The 14966-nt window shown below is 44.0% G+C and overlaps 1 protein-coding gene across 6 annotated transcripts in view; it reads left to right on the top strand.

Annotated features, from left to right (window-relative positions):
- The window catches only part of ST3GAL5 (ST3 beta-galactoside alpha-2,3-sialyltransferase 5), a 51069-nt gene that overhangs the window by 21128 nt on the left and 14975 nt on the right, over nucleotides 1-14966 (top strand). For 3 of the 6 annotated variants that reach the window (XM_049652094.1, XM_049652091.1, XM_049652095.1), the window contains exons 2-4: nucleotides 5296-5419; nucleotides 8429-8540; nucleotides 13606-13710. In XM_049652094.1, the coding sequence (XP_049508051.1) occupies nucleotides 5296-5419; nucleotides 8429-8540; nucleotides 13606-13710 (341 nt within the window). Of the gene's footprint in view, nucleotides 1-732; nucleotides 940-5295; nucleotides 5420-8428; nucleotides 8541-13605; nucleotides 13711-14966 lie in introns of those variants that run through there. The other 3 variants (XM_049652097.1, XM_049652093.1, XM_049652092.1) reach the window with 2 other exon arrangements.

Below are 14966 nucleotides of genomic sequence, written 5' to 3'. Positions count from 1 at the left end.
GGCGAGTGCCTGAAACCACCATCACCTCTGAAACTCTCATAAGAAACCAAGTATTTGTTCAATAAGTACGTATTAGGTGCCTATTGTGTGCCTCTTACCATTCTAGGCACTGTGAATTCAGTGGTGAGCAAAGTGAAGACCCCTGCTTCCTTGCAGTCTGTACTCTGGTGGGGGAGACAGGAGACAAATCTAAATTAAAAGGGAAAAAAATGTATAAATAACATGTCTCCTGTAGTAAGTGTTCCAAAGACCAAATAAAGCATGCACATAGGAATCAACATAGGCAGTTTTGGTAAGTAGGGCATATCTGTAGTAGTTTCATTATTCTAGACTAAGCAGTCTTCATGTTACGTAAATGAATTGACTCGAGCGGAGGGTTCCGATCACCAAAGTGAGTTCAGTCTGTGTGTGCACGTGCACAGGTTAGCAGGGGTGGCTTTCGTGTGGGGCAGTGTTCGTGACACTCTGCTTTTCCAGCTGATGCTGGTGAGTGCGAGCCCTCAGAAGCTCTAGAAATACTGCAGTCATCCTTCATTCATCTGTTGATTTCACTCACCAGTTTTTTGAAGACCCTTGATGCTCAAGTAGAGCCAGGCATGCGGCTTCCACACGGTGGCAGGGGGAGCTCAGACCACCAGGACTTGCTGAGTGTCAATGTTCTTCATTTTGCTTCTGCATAAATATATATTTTTCCCAACTCAGCAGACCCCCCCCCCCCACACAAAATATAGTAACTTAGAAACTTACAGTTCCTACTACTTTTTTTTTTTTGACTTTAAGTGCTTCATTTATGATATAGTGTCTCCAACACACTAAAAGATGCTTCAGGGTTCCTAAAAATATTTTTCATTTGAGTGGTTTTCAAATTTCTTTTCATCCTAGGGGAAGGACCCTTCCTCCCGCCATGAAAATGTCTTTAAGTTTGCAGAGATTAAAACGGTAATGCACAGAATGCAAAATGAAAAATAAACTTATCCACAATTGTTGATTATGATCGAGAAGCCCTGGAGATCGATCGGGGCTGGGAATGAAAGAGAGAAGCCTAAGGGGAAGGTTTGCAGCTTGGGTGGTTGAGTGGATGGTGCATCTTCAAAATAATGTGAAGAATAGAGGCAATGCCAGGTTCTGCTCTGTACTGTTGTCTGAGATGAAGACCGTAGGCAGGTTGTTGGACACATAGTCTGAGCTTGGGTGACAGGTCTGCACAGGGAGTTGGGTCTAGGGGTTACTCCCTTGAGGACATGGGTTAAAGGCTGGTGGTGGAATCTGGTGGTATTCAGAGAGGAGATTGTGCTGGGGGTGGAGACCAGGACCCTGGAGCCATAAGATGTGCATGTGGGAGTTCAAGGGAAGATTTAAGAAGTTTTAAAGGAGGTGTGTTTCCAAGGTATCCGAGGCATGGTGTGTAGACTGGTTGAAGGGAGATAGACGGGCTGGAAACAGCTTGGCCGTCGCAGGGAGCAGTGACAGTGAGGGGCCAGAGACCAGTGAGCACTGAGCATTGAGAGGTTCTGCAGGTTGAGAAAGGGTTTGGAGGAGTATGTGAGGGGCTTCAAGAGGATGTTGTTTCTCCAGAGATACCAGGAAGGGGAATGGAATCGACTCCATGATAGGGCTGGAGCCAAAACTGTGGCTGGAAGTGAGGGTGACCAAAAGGCACAAGAGCCTTAAAGCCCCAACAGATGAAGCATATCAGATGAGACTGGGTGCCTGTAAGTTCCCTTTCTGTGGGATAATAGTAGCAACAGCCAGCAAGTACATGGTGCTTATGATGTGCAATCACTTTCTCCATGTGAATTCTATGAAGTCGGTAATATTGCTACACCGATTTTACAGATGAGGAAACGGAGCTGCAGGAGTTACAGTGATTTGCCCAAAGTTTCCCCACTGGTAGGTGGAGTTGCTGAGCCCAGGTGTCAGGCTGTAAATACTATGTTCTCATACTCCTTCTCATGAGGTCCTCTCCAGTATGATTAGAAAAAAACAAAACAGCTTTTTTTTTTTTTTGAGCATATGAGCAGGACTAGACCTGCTGTCACCCCCAGAGTCCCTCCTTTCCTTGAACAATCCCACTTTCCTGAAAGTGGCACGAGAGCATCATCTGATATACTAGTCACTGTCCAGCAGGAAGCCAGAAACGATGTTGATGCTTCTGGCAGGGAGGGTTTTCATGCAGGGGATTGATCACAAAGACATCGGCAGGCCTGGAGATAGCAAAGTGCGAGAGAAGTGTCAGCCAGAGATCAGGAAGCTTCTGTCACCCGGGGCTGAGGCTTGTACTTGTCACAAAGCTTCTGGAGATGCCATCACTTCTCTCAAATAGAAACCGCAGACACTGGATGCCCACTGATGCTGTGGAGTCACATGTAGTCGCCCTCCCTTGCCTGTGACTGTCACCACCCCTGTCAGAACCTGCACTGTGTCAGGGGACCGGAAAGGTTGCTTCCTCCTCTTGTCTTCCAGTCTTCTACCAGGACATCCCCCAATCACAGCTCAGCAGGAAGCCGGCTGGCCACAGTCTGAGGAAGGAAATTCACAGGCTTACAGCCTGCGGGGCAGTGCTGTCCAGCACACCAGTGACAGGCAGAGGTGGAGACCCGCTTCTCTCTGACACTGCGGTCTCTGGGTTTGCTGGAGGTCCACCTTGATGCAAATCATGTGTCATTCTGGTTGTAAAAACAGAGACATCTTAGAATGTCTGTTTTATATACATATAGGTTCCAGGTAGCCTGCTGGTTCCCACCACTTGGCTGGCCATGCATTTGAGTAACCTCAAGTTGTGGTGTTTAAAAATGTTCCAGGGTCTCAGTTGTTCTTCAGGAAGGGTTTACTAGTGAGGTCCTTGGCACTGTTTTTTGAAACTCTTCAGAAAGATACTTGTCTACAAAAATCCTGCACTGTAGTGCTACACAGTTAAAATTAGAACTGATGGAGAGATTGTTTCTAGTGGCAGAAAGATTAAATACTTGAATGTCAGTTTGATAAAAGATTTTGTTCAGAGGAAATGACACAACTTGAATGGAAATGAAGTGTATAATGAGATATAACTGTCTCTTGGCCAAATGACTATAATAAAGATATTATTTCTTAAATTAATATATAAATTTATCATAATAGCATAATATAATAGGTGCCTATATTAGTTGAGATATGACTTCACTTTTAATTAACAATATCTTAAGCAAGACAGAAGTTTAGTTCTCCACCTTATAACAGCCCAGAGGCAGGCAGTCCCAGGTAGAATGCCCATGGGGCTGTCCAGGAACCCAGGCCCCTTCTCTGTTGTTGCTTCACCATCCCTTGGTGACGTGCTCTCTGTGTGGTCCAGAGTGGCTCATCATGTGTCAGTATTTCAGTCAGCAGGAAAAGAGATAAAGGTGTATGCCAAGGAATACACCCTGGAAGTTATACAAGTCACTTTTGCTCATATCTCATTGGCTAGAACTTAGTCACAAGGCCATACCTAATTCCAAGGGAGGCTGGGAAATGTAGTCTTCGTGTTGGGAGGCCATGCACCCTAGCTAAAAATCCAGAGTTCTACCGAGTTGTCAGGAAGGGGAAAACTGATATGGGAGGGGGAGGGAGGAGAATGTATTGATTTCTACTATAGTACCCCTTGGAATATTATTTAGAAATTGAAAATTTGAGAATAAAATTAATTCAAAAGAATAAGTAGGCAAGCATACCCAAGAACATATAACTTTTTAAGAAAAGTGTCTTTTAAAATTGCCATATTTTCTTTTTTTTGTTAGTGTAACGCTTTTGTTGTTTTAAATATAACATTCCCGGGGCGCCTGGGTGGCTCAGTCGGTTAAGCATCTGACTTCAGCTCAGGTCACGATCTCACGGTCCGTGAGTTCGAGCCCCGCGTCAGGCTCTGGGCTGATGGCTCAGAGCCTGGAGCCTGCTTCCGATTCTGTGTCTCCCTCTCTCTCTGCCCCTCCCCCGTTCATGCTCTGTCTCTGTCCCAAAAATAAATAAACATTAAAAAAAAAATTTAAATATAACATTTCCTCTTTTTATATATATATATTTATATATATATATAAAACACTTCCTCTTTGAACTTTTATTATAGAAAACTTCAGATGTACAAAAGCATTAGAGTATTGAGAATGGTTTAATGAGCCCCATGTGTCTAGTGCCCAGCTTTGACACTTAATCCGTTTAATTAATTAACTAAAAAAAATTTTTTTTGAGGGAGAAAGAGAGTGTGACGAGTGAGCGGGAGAGGGAGAGAGAGGGAGAGGGAGAGCGAGAGCGAGAGATAGGGAGGGAGGGAGAGAGAATCTTAAGCAGGCTCCACACCTGCTTAACCCCAAAGCAGGGCTCAATCTCATGACCCTGGAATTGTGACTTGAGCCAAAATCAAGAGTCGGTTGTCAACCGATTGAGCCATCCACACGCCCCAATACTTAATCAGTTTAAAGCTAGAGTTGCCTTATCTATCCCCGACCTCCACGCCTATCCCCTTCCTGATTTTTTTGAAGCAGATCTCATTTTTCCTGTTTCATCTGTAAATAGTTCTGTATGCACCTTTAAAAGGTAAAGGCTCTTTAAAAACTAATTAGACTTTTTATTTGGGGATAATTGTAGATTCATGTGCAGTTGTAAAAAAATAATACAGAGGGGCGCCTGGGTGGCTTGGTCGGTTAAGCGTCCGACTTCGGCTCAGGTCATGATCTCACGGTCCGTGAGTTCGAGCCCCACGTCGGGCTCTGTGCTGACAGCTCGGAGCCTGGAGCCTGTTTCAGATTCTGTGTGTCCCTCTCTCTCTGCCCCTCCCCTGTTCATACTCTGTCTCTCTCTGTCTCAAAAATAAATAAACGTTAAAAAAAATTATAAAAAAAAATAATAATACAGAGAGATCCCATGTACCGCTTACCCAGTTTCCCCCACCAGTAGCCTCTCGCAAAACCATAGTATAATATCACAGCTATGATATTGATAGGGATATAGTCAAGACACAGAATATTTACATCAACACAAGGATCCAACCACACCCACAACCCCTTTTCCATAACTCCTGACAACTACCAATCTGTTCTTCATTTCTGTAATTGTGACCTTTCAAGAATGTTATATACCTGGAATCATACAATATGTAAACTTTTAGTATTAGCTCAACATAGTTACTTCTAGATTCATTCAAGTTGTTGGGTGTATCATTAATTCATTCTTTTTTATTGCTGAGTAGTATTCCATGCTATAGATGTACCCCCTAAAGGTCTTTGTAAACACAATTTGCCTCACTCTCCCTCTTTTCCCTCCTCCTGGCTGCTTCTCTCTTCACAGCAATGCCCAGTGAGTATAACTGTGTGAAACTGAGAAGTGATTGCTCAAGACCCTCTCTGCAATGGTACACCCGAGCTCAAAACAAGATGAGAAGACCCAACTTGTTGTTAAAAGACATCCTCAAGTAAGTATGAGCCCTCGGACCTTACGATTGCCCTGACTAGGTCAGCTGTGGGGAGCTGGGAGAAAAATGCAACAGGCCCTGAAGGATGGCTCTCGTACTTGGTCAGAAGATCATACAAAGGCACATTTGAGTAAGGATTCAGTGCACAGATGTCTGGATTTATGCATCAGGCTTTACTTAATGATAGGACAGTGCCAGCCAGGGAGGCACCATCCCGAGAGAGCAGCTCTTAAGTGCACAGCTCTCCCTGCCATTACGTGACCAAACAGGGCTTTTCCTCTTAGCTATTTTAAGTTAATCTAAAAATATGGCTAATTAAAGTCCTCTACAAGCTTCTGAAGAGCCTTAAATATTGAATACTAAAAAAGATGACCAGTGTTTCAGCCAGGTCACCCTTATATCCTAATATATGGTATAATTGTTAAAGGAGGGACCTGGCAGTTGCATTTGGTAAGCAGCCAAACCAAGTTGAAAATCACCCTTTTGAAAATACCACTAATTTAGGAGGTGTAGAAGGAGGAAGGTAGGAAAGGGAAATGTACATTAATATCTTCCAGCTACTTTTGACACCAACCGATATTTACTGAGGTCTGACATGCCTGGCACTGTGTTGGGTGCCGGCCTGTGGCTGCGAATGAGGTACACCTGGGCCAATGGCTGTTCACAGTGTGGGCGAGAGAGTCACGATGGGGAAGTACCATGCAGTGTCCTCAGGTCTGTAGGCATTGGGCCTGCTTTTTTGTTTTTTAATATTTGTTTATTTATTGAGAGAGTGTGCAAGCAGGGGAGGGGCAGAGAAAGAGGGAGACACAGAATCCGAAGCAGGCTCCAGGCTCCAAGCTGTCAGCACAGAGTCCAGCGCAGGGCTCAAACTCACGAACTGTGAGATCATGACCTGAGCCCAAGTTGGACGCTTAACCAACTGCAGCCACCCAGGTGCCCATGGGCCTGCTTTTAACACACTGTTCTTTTCCCTTCCCTTTTTCCTTTTTTTTTTTTTTTTTTTTGGTAATCAAGAAAAGGGATTACTACATGCATTGAATGTAATTCCTTTTTGGAGGGCTGGGGAGAGGAATAGGTAGGTAATACTGCATTCACAAGATTTAAAATTCAAAAGGTATTAAAAGTGCTCAGTAAAATATCTTCTCATTCCTGCTCCCCACTTAAAGATAACCAATATTATTTTGTATATATAAGAAATATTGTGTGTGTGTGTGTATGTGTGTGTGACCCACCCCCCATTTTTACACAGGTGGTAACATCCTATTCATGTAACATTGTCCTCGATTCCAGGGAGAAATTAGGATGCTTGTCCAGGTTTTCTTGGGGGATCCTGTTGAAATAAGAATCAAGAAGTCTTGAACACACTTCCTAGCAATACTGTCCTGCATTATCCTCGTCAAATATTAAGAAATATTTAGCATCTGGTGTATATAGTATACTGTGCTAGATGCTGTATTTTTTAAAACTGCCCCTTTCTTTAGACAAGAGATCATTTTCCCCTTAAGGTTATTCTTTAACTTTGTTTTTTCAGTAACACAAATTATGTAAAACAGTGGTTCTTAAACTTTGGTTTAAACTTTTTTTTTTTTACTGTTAGTTTATCAGTATCACTTGGGGAGCTTATTAAAAATGAGGTTTTAGGGGCGCCTGGGTGGCTCAGTCGGTTGAGCGGCCGACTTCAGCTCAGGTCATGATCTCGCGGTCTGTGAGTTCGAGCCCCGCGTCGGGCTCTGTGCTGACGGCTCAGAGCCTGAAGCCTGTTTCAGATTCTGTGTCTCCCTCTCTCTGGCCCTCCCCCGTTCATGCTCTGTCTCTCTCTGTCTCAAAAATAAACAAACGTTAAAAAAAAATTAAAAAAAAAAAAATGAGGTTTTGGGGGTGCCTGTGTGGCTTAGTCAGTTAAGCGTCTGACTCTTGATTTCAGCTCAGGTCATGATCTCACAGTTTGTGAGATCCAGCCCCACTGTTAGTGCAGAGCCTGCTTGGGATTCATTCTCTCTCTCTCCTTCTCTCGCACCCCTACTCTGTCTCAGCCCCTCCTCCCCTCAGCCCTTCTCTCTCTCTCTCTCTCTCTCTCTCTCAGAAAATAAACTTAAAAAAAAAAAAAAGAGGTCTCTAGAACCAGGACTAGCCTTAAATCTTTTATCCTAGTCCTGTGTGTGTATGTATGTGCATGTGTGTATTTTAAACTATACAATAATGTAAGTTTATCAGATCTTTAAAAGCAGTTTTTTGTAGATGGTCTTAAGGGTAGCTGGTGGTTCTGTCTCCCCTCAGTCAGCTTATCTCTGGGGGTAGAATCTTCGAAGCAATAATGAGGAGATTGTTCATTTTGCTTTCGTATTCTTTTAAGGGCTCCCAATATTTTCCGCCCATTTTTTATTGTGGTAAAATACACATAACATAGAACTTACTGTCTTAACCATTTCTAAGTATACAGTTCAGTGATGGTAAATACCTTCACACTGTTGTGCAGCCATCACACCATCCACTGCAGAACCCTTTGCATCTTGTAAAACTGACACTCTACCCATTAAACACTAACCGCCCCCCCCTTCCTCCCTTCCCCCGACCCGGCCGCCACCACTCTTTCATTCTCTGTGATTTTTGACTACTCTGTGTACTTTATATAAGTGGAATCATACAGCATTTGGAAGACTGACAGTATTTTAAAATGGCAAAATATTGAAGCTGAGATTCTATAGCTCAGAAGATGTTACTTGTTTTTTTAAGACCAGTGGTCTGCATCGTGATTCATATTTTATTATGACATCTTTGCAGAAACAAGTTTTCTCTACTTTCACTTATAACAGAGAGTCATAAATGACTATCTTGTCAGGAAAATAAGAAATGGTGCCCTAAGTTGACCACTAAGGTCACCTTAAAGACTACTTTCATGCTGCATGGCAGACAGACTCAACGTGGGGTAGGTTTTCACTTATTTCTCATGATTTCTCTTGATTATCCCATAACCATGTCATGATGCCTAATTGATTTTTTTTCCAGGTGTATATTGCTTGTGTTTGGCGTGTGGATCCTTTATATCCTCAAGTTAAATTATACTACCGAAGAATGTGACATGAAAAGAAGGCATTACGTAGACCCGGACCGTGTAAAGGTTAGATATTCCATTGGTGTGATTTAAATTAAAAAAGTTCCAGGCTTATACTTAAACAGAAATGTCATCTCTAAAGGGTTATAAATAAGTGGTCATGAAAGTTATAAACGGAGGGAAAATACTTCATCTTAGCCCTCCAAAATCAGGGATGACCCTCTCCCCCACCACCAAAAAAAAAAACCAAAAAACCCAACCCACCCACCTAATCCCCCACCTACCCCCACACCTACCCCACAGTATTGTTCCTCCGTTTACCGAAGTCGTGGCAGGAGGTGGGTTGCATTTGACACACCCCAGGGCACCTGTCGTGGAGTTACTTTGCTGTGATGTTGCCAGTATACATGTTCTTAGAACAGGGGGAAGTTCTTTGGGTATCACCTGTCATTGCTGTGTTTTATTTTTCATTTTAATGATTTCACACTGTATTTCAAGATTTTTTCCCTTCAGTTTATATTCATTTTTCTAAATCAATTGACCTATTAAATGCTAATTTCACTGCTTAGTTGAGTAGTTAAATGATCCAGTAATGTTCTGTCCTGGACGAAAGAAGAGATGATTTTAAGTAAGGTAGCATGGCAGTAATGATAACCAACATGTATAGGTGCTTTACATACATTATTTAATTACCATCACGGCTGGGAGCTACTCCAGTGTTCTCTCCCTCTTAAAGACGATGGCTGGGAGGTTAAGCTGCTTGCCCAAGTTTACATGTAGTTTAGTTAACCAGTTTAGTTAATCTGGTTTAGTGTATACTGTGTAACTATTCTCAAAGTGCTTCAGCAATATAAACTCATTTTACCCTCATAGTAGGAACTGTCATTACCTCCGTCTCACAGCTGAGAGGAGGGGCACGGAGAGTAAGTAACCAGTTTAAGGTTACCTTCACTAGTAAGTGGTGGAGTCGGGGCTTGGACTCAGCCGTGTGGTCCTAGCTCCATGTGACTGCTGTCTACCTGGGTAGGGGATGTCCCCAGAAAGGAGCCAGAAGTTATAGGGAGGGTGATGCAGAGAGTAGGAGGGAGCTTACATTTCTGACCTAGATTCAAGTCTAAATGCCACTTAGTCAAAAATGAGACCTTGGGCAAGTTACTTAATTGTTTTGAGTCCCAGTTTTCTCAGCTGTGAAGTGTAGACAACAATATCTGTATAATAGGGTAGTCCTCAAGGTTGAATAAGATAATATACGCAGAACTCCTTTTCTAGTCAGGGTATTTGTTCACGTGTTTTTACCTCAATCTGTATGTCCTTCGAAGTGCCTCACACACTATGTGGGACAGGTGGGTATAAACAAGGAAATGAAAATTAATACTTAATAATTACACTTTATTATAAAATATTATTTTTATGAAATATTCTAAAATAAATAAAAAAATAAACGGCACAGCTTGGCCGATGCAGAACCATTGTGTCTCACAGAGCCTGCCTTTTTGTGCTGTATCTGTCCCCAGAGGTTCGCTGACTCTGCTGATTTTTCCAGCATCAGCACGTCTGCCGTGGTGGAGCAGGATGTGTCTAGCGCCTCTGCTCAGGCTTTCCGCCTCCCCGTCTGGCTGGCCTTGCGGTCGCCCCGGTATCTGTGCGCTCTTCCCTTTGCTTCTCTGCCATGCTTATCCACATTCTCTTTCTCCTGTCCATTTCGTCAATCATGCCGTTAACCGTCTGACCAACTGCAAAGATAATCACTCTCGAGTCTCGTTTAATTGAGGAGAGATGGGAGCTCTCACATACAAGGGTCCAGCACACCATTTCACAAGTACAAGGTGGGGAAGATGTGCTTTAGTATACCTGGGGTAAAATTAACTTGGCAGTTTTCGTGCCTGGCCAGCGCCATCGGTGTTGGCCTGTGCCGTGGCTGCGTACAGCTTGTCCTTAGCTACATTAATAGACCAGGGATGCTCTGCTTGTCCCTGCAGAGCTCAGACAAGTGCTCTGATCATTATGGCTATTACTCTGTAAAGTTCCCCAAGGAGTCCTAGTGACTCCGGAGGATGACCAGAGAAGAGACTCGAGACCATGTCCCTGAGGAACCTTTGAAGCAATGGGAACATTGTGTTCCCGAACATGTGTGGCCCGAAGGAGAGAAGGACTGGTGGAGGGCATGTGGCAGCTACTGTCAGCAAGCCAGAGGCCTGGCCTATGGAAGGGTCCGCTCTGCCCAGGCGGCCTTAATGGCAGAGGTGCAGATCAGGGGATGGCGGCCAGGCTGAGAGGAGAAGCGTTTGATGGTCGGAGGCATCTACAGTTGGGATAAATGGGTGCCTTTGTGGCAAATCTCTAAAACTCTTTAAGCACAGCCAGGGCCACCCAGGTGCCCCTCCTTACCTGCCTTTCTATAGCCAGGCATGCCCCACTGTGGCTGGAGTAGTATTTCTGAAAATTGAATCTGATATATTGCTTCCCTGTTGCAAACTGTGATTTGTTCCCATTACCTTTAGAATGTCCAGACTCCTTAGTCTGGCCTGTAGGGCTCTTGGTGGCTTGGTTCCTGCCAATCCCTTCAGCCTCCTTTAGCCACCCCATGTTCCAGCACTGCCTGAACCGGGGCCTAAATCTTAAATGTTTTCACTACTCCTTGGCTGAGCTGCTTTCTTTCTTCCTCATTTTGGTTTTGTTGTGCACTTCCCTGGTAACTAATGACGAACATCTCCTTGCATGTTCATTGGCCATTTATATATCTTCTAAGGAGAAATATCTGTTCAAATTCTTTGCCCAATTTTTCATTGGGTTATTTGTCTTTCTATTTGTCTATTATTGAGTTGTAAGAGTTTTCTATATATTCTGGAGACCAGTCCCTTATCAGATACATGGTTTACAAGTATTTTCTCCCATCTTGTGGATTGTCTTTCCACTTTCTTCATGGTGTCATTTTCAGCACGAAAAGTTTCTAATTTTGATTAGGTCCAGTTAATCTATTTTTTCTTTTGTTCTTTGTGCTTTTGATGCCAGACCTCTGAAATCACTGCCTAATCCTGTGTTTTCTTCTAAGAGTTTTATAGTTTTAGCTCTTAAATGTAGGTCTTTAATCTGTTTTGAGTTAGTTTTTGTATATGATGTGAGGCTGGGGGCCAACCTTTTTCTTTTGCATGCGGATATCCAGTTTTCCCGGCACCATTTGTTGAAACGATTTTTCCCTATGTTTGCTACAATCTTTCTAACTTCTCTGGCTGGAGCCCCTCCCTCCCTTTACCCCTCTGCTACTCATCTTTTACATCAAATCTCAGCTCAGGGGTTAGGTTTTCTCAGATGCCTTCTCTGATCATCCTTCTCTCTGTCTTCTAGAAGCCTCTTCATACCTTAATCCTAACATTTACACTGTAGTATTTTAACTGTCTTTCCACTTGTCCTTTAAGCAAGCCCTTGGGAAATGGGGATTGTGTGCTAACATTTTCTATTAATGAATATATCCTTAGGTATATTAAAGTCCAGGGAGAGGGGAGATATTACCGAACCATGGTGTGGTGTCTCATCTCTAAACTCCAGATTGTATAGAACATCCACAGTTAAGTAACAGGCAACTCTTCAAGTATTTTTCAGTAACATCCATTAAGTTTAATGTCCCTTTAAGGAATAGGTGAGATACCTCCTCATATCCACCAGTAGACAGTAGACAGAAAACAAACAAACAAACAAACAAAAACCATCTTGCCATCCCCTTCCCTCTAAACCATGGAATATGAGTTCTCCATTTAGGCTGATGGGGCCAAGTTTTAAAATCTAAGTTCACTGCAGGACCAATAACAACCTCTCAGGGCTGCCAGTGCCCTGCCCTGATTGGCTCCAATGAGGATTCCTGACCAATCCCTGGCAAAGGGGATGGGAGTATCTAATGGGCGAGGTCAGCTTCACAAGCCCCACTGCCTGCCTAGAGAAGGGGTGATAACTGCCTGAACAGAATTACGTCTCCCTAAGAAGAAGGAACAGGAAATGGAGACCCAGTAGCAGTCCACAGTGACCACCACATCGAACCAGTTCTAAAAGATTCTAAAAGATCATTATTTTTTCCAATGATAAAAATAACACCAAAAATTCAAATAATACAGAAATGAATAAAGTAGAAAGTCCCTTGCAGTTTGTGGCGAAAGAGGGGGGAATCAGCTGATGGTTTTATAAGTCAAACTTGTTTGTGAAAATCTCGGTCAATTCAGAAATTAATAAAGTAGAAAGTGAAAGCTTGCTACAACCATGGTGGAATTAGGGATATTTTTTATTTCATTACTTGAGACTTTTTAATAGCTTTTTAACATTGTCGACGCTGTCAGAATGCCCCACTTTTCACAGTGGTCCTGACAGCTTGTCCTCTGCATGTGCCTCTGAGAGCTTGCCACATTAGACAGCAAGAGTTGGAGATCAGTGAGGATTTGGGTGGGGAATAGCAGGAGAGAAGACTGAAAATGAGCCGGGACCAAAGAGGGAAAGCCCTTGAATGCCACACTGAGCAGGTCCCCAATTTGATAGCTGGTCACGTTTCATTAAGGCAAAACCAGAAATCCTTTCTCAAGTCCCCGGAATGCAGGAAATGGCCAGGGAAGCTGGCCGGTGTGGTCCTGGTGTTCTCAATGGCTGTGAGGCGGTGTGCAGTATGAGCTCTCTGCAAAGAGAACCCTGTCTCCAGACTATTGCTGGACATTGGTCCTTACCACCAAGAGCACTGGGGCAAATTTGAATTGTTGTAGATGTATGTTAGCAGAAGGTGGTCTCAAAGCCATGAGGCCCTGTTAGCTCTGTTGATGATATTCAGCAGCTAGCAACGTTAGTGGGACCCTGCTGACCCTGTTGGACTCTGAGCATTGCCTAGTTGTGCTGGGCCTGGCCTGTGTTAACACAGCTGCAGAAGTGTGCCCGTGGCTTTTGTCCTTTCTATTTAAGGACGCCCCTTAACGTACAGTTTCTTTAAAAAGATTCACAGTGGTCTCTGTGGGGACCCGGACACTTTGAAAGTACATTTCAGATGTGAAATTGCACTTAAAAATGTTTAAGGAGAGACAAGGGCACATTCATGTCAGGTCACAATCAGGTTTGGGCTGCGTGGTAGCAGCAGTTTGAACTTGGCCCTCTCTCTTCTCAGCTAAAAACCACATATCACCCTGAGGACTGCATTTTGTGCTGTGTAGTTCATTATGGCCAAATGTGCTTCTCTCTGACTCTGCAGACCTGCGCTCACATAGCTAAGGTAAGCAGTATAACCTGGGCCGAGGTATTAGTCCAGGTGTCTGCACCTCTAGACCGATTCTTTTCCCCTCTTAGCGCTGCCTCCTTGCCCCAGATCATCCTCGGATATCAGAGATGAGGAAACTGAAGCCTTGACCGAGGGTTAGATCTTTAGTCAAGGTTACACTGCTGGTTGACAGATCTAGAACCGGGTCCAGCATCCAGATCTTCTGATTGGTTTTTCTTAATGGTTTACTGTGCCAAAATACACACACCATAAAATTTACTCCTTTCAAGCATGCAATTTTGTAGTGTCCGTGCACTTACACAGTTACACCACCATCACACCAGTCCAATTTTAGAACGTTCCTTCCATCACCCAACGGGTAAGTTACCTCACCTGTTGTAGTCTGTCCCCACCCTCAGCCACCAGTCCCAGGCTGCCACTGACTGTCTGAGTTTTTACTGTGGTACTCTTTCTGTGACTCAGTTATTCAGATTTTGCCCTACTTTTTTAGCTGGGTAGGAGTTACAGATGGTTGACTTCAGTGTGAGTTACATGTGGCAGTAGCTTTGCTCACGGTTCTCCTACGGCTGTTCTCACATGTTTCAGGCAGAGTGCGTAATGCTGTGGGCGTCAGAGCAGCCCCTGGGAGGAAGAGGCCAGCACCAGCCTGGTACACATCTGGCATTGAAAGCGTCATAAGGTAGCCCATGCCCTCAGCTCACGTGGTCTGTGGCTGCATTGGGCTCCTACCCAGGTTTGGTGAGCTCTAGCCCCGAAACCCTCCTCCAACCTCAGTGCCGTGCCCTGTCCTCGACGTAAAGGACTAAAAGAGAACATTGCCTTTTACTAAGAATTATGCCATTTACTTCTATTTGGAGGACCATTATCCTAAAAATTCTGCAGTAGAAATGAAAGCAGAGACTGCCGAGGAAAATCACTTTGATTTTTTAAATACCCTTCAGTGAATTTTCACATTGTGGTTTTCCATGGCAAGTCGCCACCTCCCTGACAGTCGGAACTACCAGATGTCTGTTTATTCTTAGCTGTGGGCAGCCGGCAAGCTCAGCCTGGAAGACGGTTAAAACACCGAAGCCCTCATTTCCACGCCTTGATTTGAGAGAAGCGGGAGTTTCTGTATATTTTCAACAGTCGCCAGTTCTCTGCTTCCCAGTGGTCCTCCCAGTGATCCTTCCCAGTGGATGAATGCCAGCCAGACCCCTCTGTGTCCGTCTGTCCTTGCCTGCTCTGGCTTCCAGCTCTGGAGCTTTCTG

The sequence above is a fragment of the Panthera uncia genome (assembly GCF_023721935.1).
Source record: "Panthera uncia isolate 11264 chromosome A3 unlocalized genomic scaffold, Puncia_PCG_1.0 HiC_scaffold_12, whole genome shotgun sequence".
Lineage (NCBI taxonomy): Eukaryota > Metazoa > Chordata > Mammalia > Carnivora > Felidae > Panthera > Panthera uncia.
Note: the sequence above shows the minus strand (reverse complement) of the source record. Positions and strands in the feature narration are given on the sequence as shown.